Consider the following 21,499-nt stretch of genomic DNA (forward strand, 5'->3'; position numbering starts at 1 on the left):
GGCAGCCCCGGCCCGGCCCTCTCCCCGCCCCGGCACGGGAAAGTCTGAGGAAACCCTTGCATCTATTATCCAGAGTAGCCAGGCACGTTAAAAATTGCTGCCGAAATATATACACATAAAAACAAAGGGCTGCTTAGAGGCACTGCCCCACCAGTTTGCCAAACCCTCAGTTTTGCTACCTTTTTTTTTTTTTCCTCGAGGCTCTAAACATCTTTCGCCATCACTGAGAAAAACGCTCAGACGCCTGCGTTTTGGTTCAGTGGTTTATTTTCTCTAGCACACAGCAATACAGTAACAGCTACAGTGACCATATATACACACACACCAAAAACGTACTTTAAATTTAAAAAAACAACCAAACAAAGAAAAACAACCCACATTCTATTAAAACAACTGTTTTCTGCTTGTGGAAAATAGAACGACCCAGTTTTTCCATAGAGATTTTTAACTGCACATGTGTCTCAGTTCAGGCAGCAGGAGAGCTTCTGTGATTCTATTTCAGCCTTTGAATTCACAGCCTGGGCTGTGTTTTATATAAACATAAAGGAGTTGCATTCCCACAGCACACATGGCATCACATTTAGGGACAAAGGATGAGAGAAACTGTACCAGCACCTGATCCCCACAGGCCAGGCAGGGGAGAACTTGAGAACTTCCACACCTCTGCTCTGAACTCTTGCTGCCCAAAATTGAAACCACTTCTGTACAAACACAGGCCAAAACCATTAGAATATGTTACAGAAATAAACCAAACAAAAACTGATTCCAGCATTTTTGCCTATTCTGTTTACCTGCACCTAGCACAGGCATTAAAGGCAGCTGTAACAGCATAAAAATGACAGTCTGTACCATTACTAAGCTACAGATGGATGCACAAAGCAGACACATTTATTATTCACAGTAGCCAGGCACATTAAAAACCGCTGCAGAAAAATATGCACATAAAAATAAAGGGCTGCTTAGAGGCACTGCCCCACCAGTTTGGCAAGCATTGAGTATTTCCAACACGAGTACATTGCAACAGATGCAGATTCTACCTTGTAAGGCTGACAAAGATAAACAACAAAACAAACAAACCAGCTCAAAACCAACAGAACAACAAGCATTTTGTCATCCTGCTGATAAATAACTACAGCAAGTTTTAGTCTGTAGCATTCTCAGTTATCAGTTCGGACAGCTCCCTGTCATGGACATTTCTCCATCAATGATCAAAGAGCACTGAATGGATGGAATGTTTGTGTACAGGATAGAGACATTTCTGCACTAAAGGCAATTCTTTTTTTTAATTCCTAAATTAGCAATGGGTTTTGATATGTGGATATTTTAATAATCAAAAGCCAGCCAAGACCCACTGGAAAACTGAAATTTGTAGATTTATTTCCATTATTTAGTCATTAATCTTAAAATCTCCTGAACAACAGCAGGTTACCTGCCCACTTCCTTTGTCATATCCAGCACAGAGAAATCCAGCTGAACTGGCAGCTATTATGGCTGTAGGCTAACAGAAACCAGCAGTGAAAAATTCAAAGCAAACTGCACTCATCCATGTCTGAAATCCCCCAGGACTACAGAGATGCCAGATTTCTGTAGCAGCCAGGATTGCAGTGCAGAAGGTGGAAGCCCCACAGGCTGAAGTGCACTGTATTTATGGAGTTTTCCCACACCACAGGTGAACACCATGTCCAAGCCCTAAAAAGCCTGCTAGAACACAGAGGTGCATTAGGAGAGCTGAAGGAAGGACACCTTTCTCAACCCTGGCTTCAAAGGAGGCACAGAACAGGGTTTCATCACTGTGAGCAGAAAAGTAAACATCAATCTTGCTAACCTGAGGAAAGGCTGAAGGAAGAGAAGCTAAGTCCACTGGGTGCAAAAACTCATGTGGTACCCATTTCCCAACTCTTAAAAACCTCTCAAATCTCTCAATTAATTGAAAACATCTATTTCTGAGGTGATAGATTGGTTCCTGGCTTCCACTGTATGACAGACCAACAAACTGTTTAATATGTCACACATGGTATCATCAAACATTTATCTTGTTGTTCAAGCTTTTTATTCAGCTGATGATTTGAGGGAGTGGATCAGAAATAGGTGCTAACTGTTTTATTTCTGGGGTTTTTAAAGCTAGCTAGTAAGATAGCATAATTCTGTTATTTATTCATCATTAAAGAACTTTGACGTGTTCACCTTCCCTGCAAATGCAGATTTATTTTACTATTGGTTTTTTCAACCTTCTTCCTTCAGTGACATTCAGGGTGGTTAAACATATTAAGACTGTAGGCTTAAACTACATACACTTATTATCTTTAACACCTTGCCTCTCTAGATATGCTACCAAAGAAATTTTCTTATTTTGGGTTTCTCAGCTTTAGTTCTTGCAAAAAAACATAGCACAGGTTTGTGTGCAATCACACTGAACTAGAGGTAGGCAGCTCTCCCACTCAGCTCATTTTCCCAAAGTAAATCAACACTTTACTTCGGGAAGCTTTTGTAGGAAATGACTGTTTATCTCAGCCTGTAGCACTCCTCCCCCCTGAAGTCAAACAGGCTTTAATACACCTTTGTCACTTCAGGCAGCTTAAGTGGGATACAGCACTGCTTTTAAAGTCTTTTTGATGGGATTCACATACCTTAAAGCTTTGGCAATTTAAGAGCTGGACTTCTGTTGCTGATTTGAGAAACCAGTGAAGAGCAACTCATATCAGAATGGATGAAACAAGTCAAACATTTGATGTAAACACTTAGGATATGGTTTTACATCAATTTGTTTGCAGTAGAAACCAACTGGAATATGACATAGGAATCCACAAGCTACTGAGAGAACCAGCACCACCACAAAGGATGGAATGGACTTATCTGCCTTTCTGTATAAACCAGGTGGATGCAGAAGAGATGAATTTTTACCAATAAATACATGCTAACCATTACATGTCTTGTCCTTGTTTCACTTTGCTCACTGTGCTTTGTATCCACTGATTTTAACTGTGCTAAAATAAAAACCACTGTTGTTTTACTTCTGTAAACCAGCAAAACCAATGAAGTAAAAAACATCACATATAATTACACACAGTAAATAAATTCAGTAAAAAAACAACCTACCCCCCCCCCCAAACAATACAAATAATATAGATTTGGCCATGTTTTACTAAGTACCACTTTCCAAGTACCATAAGCAATGCTAAATCCCAAGTAAAAAAATACAATTAAAAACAAACAAACAAAACTCAAACAAATCCCAAACTTTACAGTGTTCCTTTCTATCAGGCAAGAAGGGAGGGAAGTACACAACAACAAAGCACACCAACAAAAATATCTAGTCTATATCAAATGTACCTTTCCAATAAGGAAATTCGTAGAAAAAACCTCTACCACTTATAATTTAACACCAAGGTGTCTTCCTGGCAACCAGGATTACAAGTTTATGCTGAATACAATCTTATGTTCAAATACTGAGATAAGCAGCATTATCCCAAATCCCAGGAGAATGCCAGCATTCTGTAACAGGAAGTATCCCCACCGGCTACATCCATGGTCACTGGCATCGTTGTGGAGCATTTCAGGTACCTAAACAAACAAGGAGGTGTTAAATACCTTCAAAAGAAACAGTTGCTTCAAATCATTAATTATTAAGCTGTGTTACACAAATTCAAACAGCTCTAAGCACTTACCATATCCACAAGAGCCACATACATGAACAAGCCAGCAGTAAGTGCAAATATCCACATTGAAACGTTGTCTGCATAATGACCAATGAGGATCCCAGTGGCCATCCCAAGGTAGGCCAGCATAGCTGACAGAGCGTTGTAAAGCACAGCTTGCTTGACAGTCATACCAGCTTTTAGGAGGACAGCAAAATCTCCTATAACAGGGGGAAAAAAAAGCCAAGACAAAGTTTTCATTCTTGGGCAGGTACTGCAGTGTTGTCATATTTACTAAGCTACATTTATGCTGTTGTTTGCCTTATTTTTTTTCCTTCATAAAGTCAGAAATCACTGACAGACAGAAATTTAAAGGGTGCACATGAACAACAACACAGCAGCAAATACTGTAAGTTTATAATTTTAAAGTCTCTGCATTTGGGAAAGAAGCAGCTTCTTGCTGAATCACAGAACATCCTGACTTAGAAAGGACCCAGAAGGATCATCAAGTCCAACTCCTGGCCCTGCACAGGACAGCCCCAAGATCACACCATGTGCCAGAGAGCACTGTCCAAACACTCCTTGAACACTCAGCCTTGGTGCTGTGACCACTTCCCTGGGGAGCCTGTTCCAATGCCCAAACACCCTCTGGGGAGAGGGTTTTCACCCTCTGGGTGAAAAACATTGTCCCAATATCCAACCTATACTTTTCCTGACACAACTTCAGGCCATTCCCTTGGATCCTGTCACGGGACAGAAGAGATCAGTGCCTGCCCCTTGTCTTCCCCTCATGAGAAAGCTGTAGAGTGCAATGAGGTCTGTCCTCAGTCTCCTCCAGGCTGAACAGACCAAGCGACCTCAGCTGCTCCTCAAGGCCCTTCCCCATCTTTGTACCCCTCCTTTGGATGGTCTTGAATAGCTTCACATCCTCAAGCAGTTTGAATTTAAACCACCACTGTAAAATGCTGTAGTACCTGATATGCCTGAGTGTTCCTACAGTAGAATATTCCCACTCAATTGCATATTCAATTTATCCTCCTGTAACTGCTCTTTCCACTTTTAATCTGTTTTATAAATTTAACATTTCTTTATTGATTTCTGTACATGATCCTTAACATCTTATTTTTACTTGATAGAATGATAAGCCACTATCCAGAAACAGATTTTCTGTAATTCAGAAAATATTTTTTCTAAACCAGAGTAATATAAGCTTATTATTTGAAAATAAAATGGATTCTTTATAAGTTATCTCCAGTTAAAGTAAATAAAAGCGATTTTCAAAGCTGATTTGAGTAATTTGTTACAACAGCTTTCCTACAAGCTATTGCAATTAAAATGAACCAGTATATTAAAAAACATTGCTTAGCATTAACAACGATACAATTTTATTCCCAGATAACCTGAACTACTCCCATTTGTTTCAATTTTCCTGTGCCACTTCATGTCCTCTGGTAAAGAAGGCATTTCCTATCAAGTTGTCTGTTCTGATTAAAGAAGTATGATTTAAATTTTAAAAGATTTTTGTAAGTTCTAAAACCAACAGAACAGTTGAATCTAAAATTATAAGGTTCACAAGATGAATTTACTTCCTATATCTGAACTAACAGCCTTTAGTATGTGTAATTAATACAAGTTCCATGATTAGTATGAACGAGACTCAATTCCTTCCAACCCATAAAGTTAGGTATATTTTCTCCATAATAACATATTTCTGTATAACATTATTGTATAAATATATCAAACTGTTTATATAGAGAGAGTTTAAAGTTTACACATACTGGTTTACAAGCTCCATTAAACGAAACTGAACATTTTACCCTCTGGGGAATAAAACCTTCAAAAAAGTGAAAGCAAACTCTTCTTTCTTCATTCTATACACCAAGTGTGACTGTGACCATGACAGCTGAGAAATAAACACCAGTTGCACACCCAAAATGATTTGACAACTGGAAAGATCAGCTTTGTCTGAAGTTCAACTAAGCACATCCATCCTGTCCTCACCAGCTGCCCTTCAAAAGGGCCAAATACTCAACTCATATTGTAAGACACAACAATAATCTCTCATGGGACTGCACACGAATTTAAGTCACTGAGCTTGAAAGACAAACTGTTTCCAGAAAGATTTCCAAGTAGTTTCAAGTTTAATTTAGAGCTACAGCAGTTCTTTGCAAGACTTAATGAAAAAGCAGCAAATGTTATGCAGAAAGTACTTTGACTAATCGTGACCTTCTTTTTAGCAGCACAAGCAGGAGAATAAAATTAGGGAGAGATGTGAGAAAATTCTGTCATGCATTCTCCTGCAATTCACAGCTTATGTTATATACAAGGAGAATAAAAACTACAACTAAAGTAGACAGAAAATGCTGTAATTGCAAGAGACAGTTTTAACCAGAGTAGCTGAAATATTTCGATTTTTAAACTACTAATTCAATTTAGAAATTATTAAACAGTCTTTAAGTAAATCAGAGTATCCTTGAATAGAGAACCTGATACAGGTAAGTTGTCTGGTCAAATTTCTGTTCTCCCACATGCACCTGTAAGGACATACACACACAGCATATGGAAATGCTGGGGTCTTACCTAGTTCATGAGGTAATTCATGGCAAAATACAGCCACAGAAGTGCTTAAACCACTAGATAACCCTTCAGTAAAGGCTGCTCCTATGAAGAGACAGGAAAAAAAAAAGCAAACAAAACATTACTACATATTCAGACATCAAATGCAGAAGCACTGTTGCACATGCTTGTGTCATATTAGAACATATATTTTACTCAAATTTTAACTTGTGGAAGCATTTAAACTTTAACTGAACAGTTGTTTATGATCCTTAAGTCACAAAATTCTTCTTCAGAATCTTACTGTTAAAGTAAACCACATTTCACTACCTTATTTCTGAACTAAGCCAAATGTACCTTTCACCATAATCCTTCCCCAAAAATGCAATCAATGGAAATACTGTCCAAAAATTCTTTTTTATTTAAGATGCAAAGGGAACAAAGCAGCTCAAGAGTCAGACACCTTAGGAAAGTCAAGACAACAAGGCTACAAAAAGGCTACAAGACAAGAGAGGCTACAAAATCACAGTGATGGATCAACTTCTAAGCAGCTTGCTTTAAGGTAAATACCACAGCAGGTTGCTTTTAAGTGGAGAAAAAAAGCCCAAGAACCACAAAAACCCCTTAAACTAGTCCAACAGTCCTCATCTTTCTTGTCTTCTCTGCTCCTCCTGTTGCTTGCCATTTTTCTCATTTGGCAGCAGCTCAGGAGGACGCAGCACACTGCAGAGCTGCAGCACAGCTCACACACGGCATGTCAGGTCCCCAGCTGCATGGAGAGCCTCTCCAAGGGTGCAGAGCCACATCCAGCTTCCTCTTCAGCTGCTACCAGGAGCCTGCCAGCACACAAGATGCTGCCAACAAGCAGTCAAAGAGGCACAAAGCCATGTCACAGCGGCTGGCACACAAGGGACCCAGGAGAACTGCTCCCAGAGGAAGCACTACAGTGGCAATGATTCCACTGGAGACAATCCTTTTTTTCACTTACATGCTGACCTAACTCTTGAGGGACACACAGCTATCCAGGACTTCAAGTGCAAGAAATGACCGATGCTCCTCCCTGAAGTGATGATGACAGCAGCACCATTTGTCTGGGATGTGTGCTGTGGCATCCAGGCAAGAGGATGCAGGATGTGGTGAGGAGGCACCTTTGCGGTGACAAACGGGATGGAGAGAGTCTTCAGAAGAGGTTCTACAGAGGCAAAAGGCCAAGCCCATCAGACTACAGAGGGAAGCAAGACCAAAGTAGCACTGGAACGGGAACCATGAACTCTGAGATGAGTAACATTTGAAAACAGTGAAGTCTGGCAACAGGAAGACTCTTCTGTCCCCACTGCAGCTTACTGGTCTGAAGAACATGGTCATGACCCTGGCAGCAGTGAGAGGGTGAGTGAGTCCTGCCTTGCCCAGCAGTTCAGTACATCAGATTAGAAGCACAAAATGAAAGATTTTTTTTTTAGTGATAGGAGATTCCCTGCCGTGCAGGACAAAGACAGACCTGCTGACCTGTTGCCAAGGGAAGTCCATGGGTTGTCCAGAGCCTGCCTGAAGGATGCTGTGGAGACAACAAAGCTTGTCAAGCCTGCCATGGCTAGACATACCAGCTTTCTAGAGAGACAGAATACAATTCACTTTGGGGTTTTTTTTGGCTACCTCCATGAAGGGGTTCCTTGACCACAGGGAGCTCCAGTATAAAAAGTATGAGTAAATTGTGGTTCCATGTGTCTATTCAGTTTCTTGGTCAACCAGAGTAACACTAGGAATAAGGTTACAAATCATCTAACCAAGGAAAGGTGGTGGATAAGTCTACCTATGAACACAGAATATCACCATTCACACAGAGTCTTCAGCTGTGGAGGTCACAGTACTGGACACACAAACCAGGATGTTCCTTAAGTGTATTGGTCATGGTTTCCTACTATAGAGGACACAAAAACCAGCCAGGATTAGCATTGTCAATTGACCTGTTGCTCAAAAACAAGGAAAAACTGATGACAAATACAGCAAAAAATGACATCTTGTGAGCATGAGGTAACTGAGTTCAGGACACAGGAGGAGGCTGGAAGAAGAAGAAGCAAAATTAAGACTCTAGGCTTTAGTGAAGCAGATTCTGACTTATTTAAGGAATTGCAGTGTAGGGAATGAGTCAAAAGAGATAATGTGGCCAGAAGGGGTGGCCAGTTTGCAGAGCACAGAAATACACAAACAAACAAGCCTGTTTGTGCAGGAACACTTGCAAAAGATGTGCCCAGCTAAGCAGTGTGTTATTAAGATTTAAATTACAGTTTGAATCTTAATAACAGTAAGTAATTAAGATTCAAAAAGGAAGCACCCAAGAAATAGGAACAAAGACTGGGAACTTAGCAAAGAAGCCAAAAGCAGTGGAACAAAAGGGAAGAAGACCAAAGCCCAGCTTGAACTAAAACTAACAAGACTCCAAAGATAACAAGAAACAGTTCTACAAGAATGTTAGCTGAGAAACAGAGTTCATGAAAAATTCGCATCTGTTGATAGATGAGGAAGGGAATAAACAGTAGACATAACAAGAGGCAAAGCACCAGAACAGCCTTCACCTCAGTCTTTGTCAACAAAGCCAGATCCCAGCCCATTCCAGAAAGAAAGAGACAGCAAACCACAGAAGCAACAGTTCAGAGAAATGCAGAAAAACCAGGAAATGCTCAGGTGCATCCCAGGATGGGACTCACCTGAGGGTACTGACAGAGTTACTAGTGTGACTAAAAAGCTGCTGTTGATCATGTGTGGAAAACCATGGCTATAGAAGGCCCCACTGGAGCTCTGGGAAAAGGATAACATTATTCCCATCTTTAAGAAAGGACTCAGGAGTGGTCAGTGTCATCTCAGTTCCTGAAAAGATCATGTGGAATATGCTCTTTAAATCCCTCTCCAAAAGCTGCATCCAGCTTGAGGAAATAATTGATCATACAGATGGTGAATACAACAGAACTTCAGCAGGATTTCTGACACTATCTCCTACAGCAGTCTTTTCTGGGCAAAGAGGAAATATGGGCTTGCACAATGACTGGACTGCTGGGCCAACAGGGCCTGAAGGCTGGTAAGAAATAGAGCTCACCAGGACAAAAACTGCAACCATTTTCTTCAGTATCTTCACTAATGATCTGGATAAAACAGATGGCACCAACAGAAAATTTAAGGGAAAGCAGGGAGAAAGTAAGGGCTGAGGTGACATACCAAGCACTAGAGCTTTAGACAAGACCATAGCAGACTTAATTCTTATGAAGTTCAAAGAGAAAAACTAAGTAGTTAAAGTACAAGCTTAAATAACCAGAATATCTCTTTTTATTTATTCACTGCTAAAAAGAAGTCCTGAAATGTTAACAAATTGAAGATGAAATTAATACATCTGGCATTATCCCCTCTCAAGATGCTGATTTATCTTAAAATATACTTTTAAGACATGACTTCTCTCAAAAGCTGAAGGAAAAAAATATCTATGCAAGACTAGTATAAAAATAGTGTTCTGCATTTTACTTATTTAGTTGTAATTACACCTAAAAGTTCAAATCACAGATGATCCTTTTGCACAAATGAGTCAGATGCAACAGTTCCACGCCTTAATAAAAAATAAGCACTTTTAAATCTTGTTCCTACATAATTAGCACAACAGATTTGAGGCAAAAAGTAACGAATGGAACTTATGAATAACAAATCACATGAAGTGAATGAACTTAAATGAAGGGTTATGCTGGCTAAAGTTATCTTTACAGAAGTGTTCACGTCTTCTTTAAAACACAGATTAACTACTACACCAGTAGCATTGGCATTTTCACAACACCATCAAATTGATGGTTTCCCATAATACTTTTAAGCACATACAGAACTGAAAGAAACCCAAATTTCCATTAGCCTGAACAAGCTACACAGCAGGACTTCTGAAAGCTATTGCTCTCACTTGTTCAATAAGCCTTTATTAACCTTTCTCATACTTTTCCCTTCATAACTATAAAGTCATAGCTCCTTCCCAAATCTCCCTAATGCCAAGAGGTAATTGATTCTGTGTCATTTGTATGCAAATCTCCCTTCTACCACATTTTTCACTACTGATCCGCTCAAAAATTTACATTTCATGCTTCAACTTTCATCAAAAATGAGATTAAATCAGAAAGTCTCTTTTCACATTACACTTTGAATTGACTGAATCTGAACAACTGCAAATATTGCTGTGAGAAAATAGTTATTATTGGGTTTCCTCTTCAAACAAAAATGAATTTTTTCCTACAATAAAATGTACAGAAAGACTGATGCTGCTGAACTGCGTCCAGTATGCTAAACAGCCTGGAAATGAATCCAATACCTGTAAAGATTAGTCCTAAATACAATAGTCAAGATCAGGAAAGATTAGCATAAGTACTGAAGATTATTGATTTGACTTCACTTTCTGTGACTTACTTTAACCTTTTAAATTCAATATACCTGTAATCTAGTTCTCCTTCTAAGAAAAACATGACAGAGTTCCCAAACCTGACCTCCCAGACAGAAGTCCAAAACAAAATACTCCATCTACTATTTTTGTGATAAAGAAGTATTTTCACTGAAGCATTATCAAAAAAGACTGAGCAACCACACGCATTAAGGGGAAAATAGGGGCATGAACTCAGCAGAAACAAAATGTTTTTTTACAAGTAAAATAACTGTTTATACCTGTTCCATTTTTTAAAAAATGGACTATTACACTCAACTTTAGGAACAAGGTTTTGAGTATAGTATGATCACCGTTTCAGAAAATAAATTTTTCAGGCTAAAACAGATTGAAACCAGGGCCTCATCTCCCTATCTATCCGTGCTCTGGAGGAATCCTGATGTGTAACCATGGCCCAGTACAGGCAGGCAGGCAGATATGCCAAGTATAGAACCTGACCCTGCTGCAACACAAGAGCAGATCGAAGAGAAAAATAAATAAATCAGGCAATGGTACCAGTGGCCTGACAGAAGTGAAAAAAACATAGTATTACTATGTTGAAAGATACAAGCTTATCCTAAAAACAACTAAAATTTTAAAAAATTGCTGAGCACTTGCAGGCACAAACCCAATCTTAAATATGTTTTGTAAGCCTAGCTTTAGTTTTGAAACATGTTAGCTTTAACTCTCCAAAAGCAGGAAATGAAGTCCAGTTTATAGATTTTCAAAAGAAACAGAGCTGCAAACACATAATTTCTGTTTCACATATCACTTACCTCCATTTTGTTAAGCTAGAGATTTTTCTTACTTATTAAGATGATGCTCTGAGAAAAAAGCTTAGACTTTAAAGATCCTCTGCTAATTAGCTACATCCCTAACAGAGGTAAGAGACAGCTAGAAGACTTCACTGCCTTCACAGCATGCGCATTAGCACTTACCAATTGCCAGTCCATCACTAAAATTGTGCAGCCCATCTCCCATGATCACCATCCAGGCCAGCGTTGCGATCCCCGCGTCCTTCAGCTCCTCGCGCGAGTAGCGCTGGCTGTGGCTGTGGGGATGGTGGTTCTGGTGGTGGTGGTGGTGCAGAATGTGATGGTAGTCATGGTGGTGGTGGCTTAGGTGATCTGTCTGTCCCAGAGTATCGTGCAAGTGAGAATGGCATTTGTTTCTGCAGCCCCTGGACACGTATTCGTTGTCAACCTCCTCTTGATGAGAATGAGCTATCATCACTTCTTCCTCCTCTTGTACCGTTGGCTGCTGAGAAATGAAGTTTGATGGATCTTGAGAGTCTGTCCCTAGATAGCCCTCAGGCCCTGTTACAAAAATCCAGAGTACATTGTTACACATTTTTAAAATCACCTAAGAAGCAAAGATACAATAAACAGTTTGGCTATGTGAAGCAGCAAAGAAGTTTAGAAATTGAGACTGATAATCCAATTTCCTGAACCACAAGATTTTTTGGAAACGTTTCTACAACTTCTTCAGATTTTAGAGATAATTCCCAATAGGTGAAATAAGGAAAACTTTTAGTTTCTGTCCCCTACTACTGAAGCAGCTCTTACATTATAGACACAAATGCTTCCTAAAAGGCAAAAGATCTTTTCCTCTAAGACTCACTGCAATTTAAACAACAGCAAAAGGCTCCAAGTCCCAGTCTCACAGCATGAAGACTGTTAGTTCAATTACTTCAGAAAAACCAAGTATCCAAGAAGCATGTGCCATTTAGTAATCTCAGGGCTGAAGGATGCAGAAGAAGATTGTTATAGATAATTTTGGAAACTCCTGTGTTTCAAAACATATACAGGCATTTGAGTTTAACACCTAGAAAATAAACACTAAAAAACAAAGTTATCAATATAGACCATGAAATACCCTCATATAAACATTGCTGACACACCACAGTTGGTTCTTTTAACTAACTGCTGAAACTTGATAAATTTTTCCTCAGCAATTAAATGAATAAATATTTTTTTTCTACATCACAGACAAGTATTTTATTACTTATAAAATTACTCTGAAAAACAGAACATCTCTTTTATCAACAACAGCTAACAAGTAACTAGTCTGGTGTGTTTTGGTTTAAAGCATGATCTTGGGGATAACATGGTCATTTGCACTCTGAATGTTGAGCTTCAAGTATTGTCTCCAATTTTGTAATATTACATTTATAAATAATCAAACTAACAAAACCCAGAAATCTAAATAATGAGTGATGCATATAACATCTAGCAGTCTAAACAGAAGTGTAGAAAGTGTAGCTGTATTGCAGCTTTCACAGAATGACTTCAGCTTCTGCTGCTAAAATGAAAAGGCGTTAAGTTCCCAAACTGCAAATTCACTACTTGTAACCCACTGATCCTTTTCAAAGGAAAGCAGCAAATAGACCTAGTGCTCCACATATCAGCAGACAGACAGGTTTTGCTTTGAAAATAATTCAAATAGGCAGTGTTCCAACCTACAGTAAGAAGCAGATCTACGAGCTGCCATCAATCAGGTGTTTTTTAAACAGTGCTGCCACAAAGCAACAACTGTGTGCTATTAATGAGACTTACGATCATCCGTATCCAACTTTTCTTCATTTGCTGAAAACTTCTTACTTTCTCCATCATCTTCATTTTTTTTCTTATTCCAAAAGAAAATACTGCAGTTACAAATATTTTACTTATTTTTCAGGATATACATGAGCAACATTATATTCACAACATTTATGCAGCCTGCACAGAAAGAGGACAACATGGACGCCATATAAAGAGTGTAGAAGAGGAATATTAGAAACCTATTAAAGAAGGATGACAAAGGTTCTTCAGGCTCCATAGGAGGGGACAAAACAAAACAAAGATCGTAAACAAACAAACCAGCCCACACACAAAAATGCCCTACATTTCTCACAAGAAATAAGCAGAAGGTTTTCATCTCATCTGAGAAGTGACATGCATTCAATGGTGACTAATTTATTCTGCTCATTCTTTTCTATGATAATGTCAATATAATGTTTTTTTTATAATATACAGAAGGAAAACCAAGTAAAATCTCTCCTCCTTGCCAACTAAAGTCTGTATCACAATTTGTGATCAGTGACTCAATATCTTGGAAGGCATAATTAGTGTAACAGGATATCCATTCCATTCCTTCTGGCAGGGAGGAGACAAAATTCTTGCTCTGCTTAAAACTCTTCATGTTCTTTCCTGTCAAACAAATTTAACTAGAGATAGGGAAACCTCACAGTTAGTTTAGCTTCAGTATAAACCACACCAACACAAGCTCCCATGATCAAAGAGCTTACATGGCATCTTCCCTGCAACTACTGCCTTAATGACCAATTTAATGAGAAAACTAAACTGAGATTATCAGTCTTTGAGGTAGCCTAGCAATTAGCTATTTTTAAACTAAGTAATTAGTATTTCCTAACTTTCCTCAAGCAAGGCTTAGGATTGGTTGGAACCAGATGACCTTTAAGATACCTTCCAAGTCAAACCACTCCATGATTCTAATCTGTCACTAACTTCTGCTTAATTTTTCATATTGAGTCAATTTTGATATAATTCTTTATTCCTGGCTACACAGGTCTTTAAAGAACTGTTATGAGTAATTGGCAAGTTACCAACACTAATGACCTGCCAAAATTCAGTTATATACCTTACACATAAAAACCAGCATAACAATCTGAGAGCTGCATTTTTGGGGGAGAGAAGGGAAAGCACCAAGGGGCTTGACAGACTGTTTCCTCATGGAATGCTATTCCATAAAGTCACTTTCTAGAGTATACTTGGACTCTTATTTATCTAAGAACTTACTGCCAACCCTTACCTGTCTCTGCAAGTACCCTCCTCAACAGCAGTACAGTAACTGTACAAACTCATTGAATCCAGGATAAGAATTAAAATAATAATAAAACCGTTCAGATAGTTATAAATGTCTCAAGGTGTCAGAAAGAAGTCAGTAATGAGGTGAGTTCTTAAATCACTCTGTTAAAATTGAAGATGCAACTGGACATTTTCTTATTAAACAATTCACTGCAATGTCAAACCCTGTACTATATTGTCTGGTTATGGAGATAGCAAAGAGCCCTTAATAAAAGGTTTAGAAGTGTATGTGTCCCTAATAAAAATGACATTCTAATACTAACCCAGTCAGCCATTGCTATTAAATCAAAAGATATATGATATTCATGGGAGGTTTTTTAATAAGTGTTTTCAGAAATGAGCATGTGATACAATAGAGTTTCAGAGTAGTAGTCTCCTTACCTTTTTCTTCTTGTCTTTAAATTGTTTTATTAACGTGATCAAATGCTCCACTAGAAACATGAAGTACAAGCCTCCAAGTGCTGTAAGTCCTTTCCATGTAGAATCCAGGTAAGCATTCTCCTCTGTACTTTGAAAAACAAGATGTTTGTACATAGAGCCTTTTTGGTCAAGCAGAGGCTTTTCATGGTGATGGTGATGGTTTCCATGAGACTAAGGGGAGAACAAAAAGGGGAAAGTCATTATATTCAAAAGAAATGTAATGTAAGAAACAAAGGGTATTCTTCACATAATTTTCCTCATGTCTGGAGTCCAGACTTGACAATTTTCACAGGGCAAATGCTCTGCTTACAGACTCAATTACAAAGGAATCTGTTGATTGGAAATTTGTTGATAGGAAGAAGCATTGCAAGGACCAAGCACAGGCCTACACACTGAAGCTGCATGGACACTGCTTAATCCAAGGTGTACAGCTGCTCCCACACAAACTCCTGACACCATCAAGGAATCCACATTTTAAGCAGTGGTCATAGCCAGCACACCAGTTAGCCTCCCATCTAAGAAATCTCATAGATGTAAAACAATTTTTTCTGCAAGGAAGTTGGCTGTAATTTCTTTCTTTAAAGAAAGTCTGACACTTTCCCTGTCCTTACTGGATACAGGTATGATCAAAAATAAAAAACCTTTTTGCACATCTCATTAACACGTGATTTGACTTACATAACCTTACACAGCAAGTGCAAAATTAAAAGAAAGGAAAAAAAACACCTGGTAGATTACAGGCAGGACTGAGAAACCACAGAATCTGCACTTTTATCCATTTTATTTGAAAGCTGACACAAGCTACTTTTGCAGGGGGAGAACGTCTGTTTAAGAACCTCAAGAAAGGCAGAAATTTAGCAATCATATTCCCATTTCATTGTCCCTATTACAAAACAGCGATTCCAAAATCCATCAAGTAGTATTTTCCCCAGGACTTCAGAAATGATGGATTCTGGTAAAAAAAAAGAAAAATCACAATGGGTAAGCCATCAACATAAGTGGGTTGTAACAAAAAATAGTTGATTATTCATTTCACATTTAAAGCATTCAGTGAGCCATTTTCACTACCTCTGAAGTCTGTTAAACTGGGAGGAAAAAAAGGAGCAGCATTGCAATAAACCACTAGGAAAATTTATGCAAAATTCTTGCATTCAAGGAACAATACAGGGACGTGGCAGTACATATGAGTAAGAACAGGAAATAGAGAGTGGGATAATGCCATGAAGCTCTTGAATTTTTAAAGACTGTGAAATGAACAATACAGATGTTCCAAATGGAAAACCTTTCTATCAAACCTGCATAACAAGGTTGAGAAATGACTCATCAAATGGGTACAAACTAATAGGGCACTAATAAATAGAGCTGTCAAGTTCTCTGCTGGGAGATAATGAATGAAACAGTAATTAATACTTACATGTGGAAGGAGGTGTAAGAAGGCATCTCCACTCAAGGTCCCCACAGCCAGCGCCACAAGAAAACTCAGAAGAAATTTGAAAAACACTCGATTCATCAGTGGTACCAATATAACACCCAGCAAGGAAAGAAAGCTGATGACAGAGATGGATATAAAGCCACCAATCCAAGCTGGCAAAAAAAAAAAAAAATAAACAAAAAAAGGCAACAACAGTAAGTAACAGCTGATTACATGACTTTGTTTGCTTAATGTTTCTGTTATTGAACACACCTGATCATTCCATTAATCAGATGTTAACAAAAGGTATGCCACAAAGATTTCTCTCTAATCTTAGTGAAGTACCAGAAGAAAACAACACTTCTTACAACTATGAAATAGGTTTCTTGGATTTTATAACCAACATAAACATTTATCCATTAAGCTTTGATGTTACAAAAAAACAACCCAGCCTACCTATTTGCAGAGAAAAACTTTTTGGAGGAGTTTCAGCTTTTTCACTAGTAGCATGGACTATGCAGTACTTGCCATCAATCTGGTTAATAAGAGCTGGGCAGAGATAACTAAATTCTGTAGCAGTCAACAATACTTGAGTGCCTATTCCATGAGACTGCATCAGTTTGGATGCATTGGAGCACTGTGGAAACAGACAAGTTAAAGATTAACTAGAAGCAAAATACCACAATATATCTTAAAAGGACTGCACATCCCACATTAATTGAAATTTAGTGGCACCACATGAAAGCAGCTCTATCAACACAACTCAAAAACTGGTAACAAACCCATTTAGTAAAAAATGTACTTCCACGCCAACCCTGCCCCAGAAAGCTGGTTTGGGAGTCTGGGTAGATGACATGTAATTATTACTCATTCTCAGCACAAATGGGTCAGATGCTTTGATGTACAAACAGAAAAAGCCTAACACTTTTCAGTCAGTTTTAAAGGCCACATAACGAAGCGTTACCAAGGTCAAATACCCTTTTGTGGCAGTGACTGCTGTGGAAGGGCTTGTGCAGAGCATGTTGTACATAAACTCCCTCGAGTAAATAGCTCCCCACTGTACAACCCACACACAGCCTCAGTGGGTTTAAAGAACAGCAGAACTTCTGCTTTCACAGTGCAGAACACAGCAACAACTTGTGAATTCAGCACCCACCACCACATGCCACACAACACCCACTCAGTTACCTGGCATGGCTGCAAACATTAAGATCCTACTTGCTTTTTAAAGCCTTTAATGGAAAAGGATCTGACTGTTTAAGAAAAACTATATTCTTTATCAGTCTACAACACAACTATACTCTTTATCAGTGCTAATTTTATACTATTTTAAAGTAACATGTGACACTTTGCCACAATCTTTTTCAGAGATGTTTACATACAGTTCTTAGATGGAGAGGGAAGGTGTTAGAGGAGGATGGTTCTACACTATCACAATGTGAGACAGCTTTGATAAGAATCACAGTACCTTAACTTGATTTTTTTACTTTCACTCCATTAATACGAAAACAAGACAGATTCCTGATCTAAGGCAGAACTGCAAGTTTAAAACTGTAGATATTTTTCAGGTTTAGTATCAATTTATTTAATATTTAGTAACAGTTAAATATATAAATAATAAATGCATTAAACCAAGTGTATGTTTATGCTTAATTTTCCTCTGAGCTTGTGAACATAACACCATATTCCCTCAAAATGTTCAGTTCCAAGAAAAGCTGCTTGCATGTGTTTGGCTATGGGTATTGTTACACCACAAAATCTGCACCCAGGTAAAAAATAAGCCCCTGAAAAATAAACCATGACAACATTCCTGGTGGATCTGGATTCCTGAGAATACAATAGGACCAGCCTCACCTCTTGTGTGTTCTGTTTTTTCAGCTTGGAATAGAGGTAGCTCCCTCTCTCCAGCTCCTTGGGAGAAGCACGAGACTCGTTTGCCTTTGTGGCACCCGGCCAGGTGCCATTGCGGCCCCCTGTGACATTCAGGGCACCAGGGCCAGCCGCACCCACACGAACAACAGGCTTGGCTTCCCCAGGCTGCACGTCCTGGAGCTCAGCGTGGCCGCCCGCGGCAGCGATGACGGACACCGGGATCTCATGGAGCGCGTTCTTGCTGCGCACAAAGTTCTGCTGCCGCTCCACGCCCTCGGCCTTGTGCGGCTCCTTCCCGTGGCTGCTCCTGTGGTCTTTGCCAGCATCAGACTCGTGGCTTGGACAGGCAGTCTTCTCAGAGCCTTTACTCAATGAAACGTGATTATGATGAGAGTGATGGTCGTGGTCGTGATGGTCATGATCATGATTGTGGTCATGATCGTGACTGTGGTCATGATCGTGACTGTGGTCATGATCGTGACTGTGGTCATGATCGTGATCATGGCTTATTTTAATCCTTTTCATTTTATCTATACCTATGTTCTGTAGCAGTTTTCTAAACCCATCAATTGACAGAGAGTTGTTTTCTCCGTAACGATTAAAAAGTTCTTGAAGGTGTAATTTCTGTATCAGTCCTGCCAAGTCAGTATTAACACCCACTGTCTTTTCTGGAAAAGCTCTCTCTGATGTGTGCACAACAGTAGCCATCTCCACTCCATGGTGATAACTTTCACACAGCAGTATGGAAAACGATACAAGGAAAATAACTGATACCGTACTCTCCATTGCAGTTCCTTTTCAGCACTGAAAATCTGTAAAAAGAGGAAAATTTAAATAGCTTGCACAAAACCAATCACATTATCCTCTGTAACAAACAATCACAATTTGCTTAAACAAAAAAAAAAACACCACAACAGACAAAACCAAACCCTGCTCAAAGTACCAATGCAGCAAGAGACATTTAAATTTCTTACACATTCAGCGCTTCTCCCAGATGTGCTGCCTCGGGCACAGAAGAAGCTGAATACACAGTGAGGTCACTGGCCAGGAACACTTCCCCAGGTGCCAGCTTACCTTTGTTCAGGTCTGCCTGAGTCACTGCTGACATCAAAACCCTCAAGGGTGCACCAACTAAGTTCGAAGTTAGGGTTTTCCCGTGCTTAAAAAAAGCCCTGCAGTTTCTGACTGAGCAATGAATAAGTCATATAAATTATACATTCCTGCTTAAGAATCGAAATTCCCAACCCTTCATCACTGGATTTCCCAGAGGTTTTGGCAAACCAGCTGGGCAAGTGTTTCCAGCACTCCACAAAAATTTGGCTTTTTAGGCTGTCACGTTCTGCCTTTGTTTTAACATTAGTGTGGCACGGCTCCTTTCACTAGGCAGGCTTTCACTTGTTCCATTGCTGTGGACCAGATGCTCACAAGTGTGAGCGTTTGTGTGTTTCATTCCACAAATACTCCAGCAGGGCTGCGAATTAACTGCTATGGAGACTGCGAGCAGGGCAGTGCTGCCTCAGCCCTTTTCAGGGCAATGAGGAGAACCTCCGTTTTCAACAGTATTAGTCAGCCTGGAAAACCCCATTGCCGCCGCCGCCAGAAACAGACGAGGGGATCTCGTCATTGCCCATAAATGACTGAAAGAGGAGTGCCACAAGGATGGATCCCGGCTCTTCCCGGCGGTGCCCAGCAATGGGACAAGAGGCAACGCGCAGAAACTAATGCACAGGGAGCGGCCTCGGAATATGTGGAAGAACTGTACTGTGCGGGTGACCGAGCACTGGAACAGACTGTCCAGAGAGGGTGAGGAGTCTCCCTCACGGGAGAAATGGAACACACGAGTTCAAGAACCGTCTGGGCGCAATCCTGTACCACGTGCTCGGGAATGGCCCTCTCGGAGCAGCGCGGCTGGACCAGACGTTCCACCCTGGTCCCTCCCAACCTGTCCCACCCCGCGGTCTGCGACCCGCAGCAGCCGCTCAGCGCCCGCGGGCCCCGCGGCCACCCCGCACCGGCGGAGCCGGTCCCGGCCGCCCGCGCTGCCCTGAGCGCGGCGGCTGCCGCGGGGCCCGGGCCCGGCACACACCGCCCCACGAGAGGCCGCCGCAGCAGGAGAGGGAGGAAAAGCAGCCCGAGGTTACCTCTGCCGCCGCCGGGCCGGGCTCAGCCGCACCACCGCCGCTGCCCGCCCGCGCCGGCCGCGCCGCGCCCCTTCCCTTCGCTTCCCTTCCTTTTCCGGGTACGGCGGCTCCGGCGGGGCGGGGCCGCCTCACGTGGGGCCCGAGCGGCCGCGGCCTCGACGGAGCCGCCCCCGGAGCCGTCCCCGGAGCCTGCCAGGGGCGTCCCACAGCTCCTGTCCGCCGCCAGGGCCCGGGACAGAGCCCGCAGCAAGGAGGAGGTGGCCCGGGAGGAAGGCTAGATCCCGGGAGGTTCCCTGTTTGAGAAGTCACTGACGTCTGGATTTAGGGTTTCGCGAGAGGTGTGAATAATCCCCAAAGAGTTGAAAGGATGAAGTCAGAGAAGTCTTTTCCTCCCAGAAAACGCGAGTCATTTAGGGCTGGCAGCGTTGGTTTGGGTGATGGCGCTGGGTGTGGTAGCGTTCCCTGGGGGCTTGGAAAGGGTTTCGTGCAAGGATTCCCGGTGTTACAGAGAGTGCGTGTGTGGGCAGGCCAGGGCCGGGATCGGGCTGGCCGGCTGTGAGCCAAGGGTGCGGTGAATGGCGAGGGATGTCGGCTTTCCACAGCATCCACAGGGCCTCTGCGGTGAGCGCTGTTTGCTCAAACCTGCCATTATAGTTAATGATCTGGCAGAAGGATCACTCTGTGCACCAGTGGACCAAGACAGTAAGAAAGGACTGAGATCACCATGGAGAAAGGCTTGAAACTTACTAAAAACATGATGTTCTCTTCTGAAAAAAACATACTGTATTTTTCAAATGTTCCTTTGCTGTACCGCGTCACTGGTCATGAGCCCTTCACCGCTTTGAGTCCCAGGCACAGGCTGTCTTACACTTCCCGAATCTTTCTCCAACATTTCCAGGGTTTTTCTCTCTATCACCACACGATTAATATTGCTGGTGAAGTGGGTGCAGTTCTGCTTACCCATGCCACTGCCTCTGAATTTGCCCTCTCTTGTGTGATCGGTTGCCAAGGTTTTTCATCTTGCTAGAGTGTGAAGGCAGCACTGAATCCTGCCCTGGTATCTGGCTTTACTGATGACTTCGGAATATTATGACAGTGATTTAAACTTACCATCCAAACCATTCGCAGCCATTTTTCTCCTGCTGCCTGCACTCCTGACA

At 41.0% G+C, this 21,499-nt stretch overlaps 1 protein-coding gene across 1 annotated transcript; it reads right to left on the bottom strand.

Moving 5' to 3' along the window:
- Positions 1-249: 249 nt before the first annotated feature.
- On the bottom strand, positions 250-20,406 carry SLC39A6 (solute carrier family 39 member 6). The gene is made up of 10 exons (XM_058030521.1): positions 20,340-20,406; positions 18,181-19,010; positions 16,783-16,963; positions 16,330-16,499; positions 14,877-15,086; positions 13,185-13,254; positions 11,568-11,945; positions 6,216-6,296; positions 3,666-3,856; positions 250-3,561 (listed from the first exon to the last, which is right to left on the bottom strand). Exons 2-10 carry the CDS (start codon positions 18,982-18,984, stop codon positions 3,409-3,411), a joined length of 2,238 nt encoding a protein of 745 aa, XP_057886504.1. The 5' UTR covers positions 18,985-19,010; positions 20,340-20,406; the 3' UTR covers positions 250-3,408.
- Between the last annotated feature and the right edge of the window lie 1,093 nt (positions 20,407-21,499).

This window comes from Melospiza georgiana, chromosome 1 (assembly GCF_028018845.1).
Source record: "Melospiza georgiana isolate bMelGeo1 chromosome 1, bMelGeo1.pri, whole genome shotgun sequence".
Taxonomy (NCBI): Eukaryota; Metazoa; Chordata; class Aves; order Passeriformes; family Passerellidae; genus Melospiza; species Melospiza georgiana.

Excerpts from the sequence above, each read along its gene's own strand:
- SLC39A6 (XM_058030521.1), bottom strand. The coding sequence starts at position 18,984 with ATGGAGAGTACGGTATCAGTTATTTTCCTTGTATCGTTTTCCATACTG. Across the intron at positions 6,297-11,567 it reads TAGTGATGGACTGGCAATTG|GAGCAGCCTTTACTGAAGGG; the intron begins GTAAGTGCTAAT and ends GTCTCTTCATAG. Across the intron at positions 3,562-3,665 it reads ATGTGGCTCTTGTGGATATG|GTACCTGAAATGCTCCACAA; the intron begins GTAAGTGCTTAG and ends TTGTTTGTTTAG.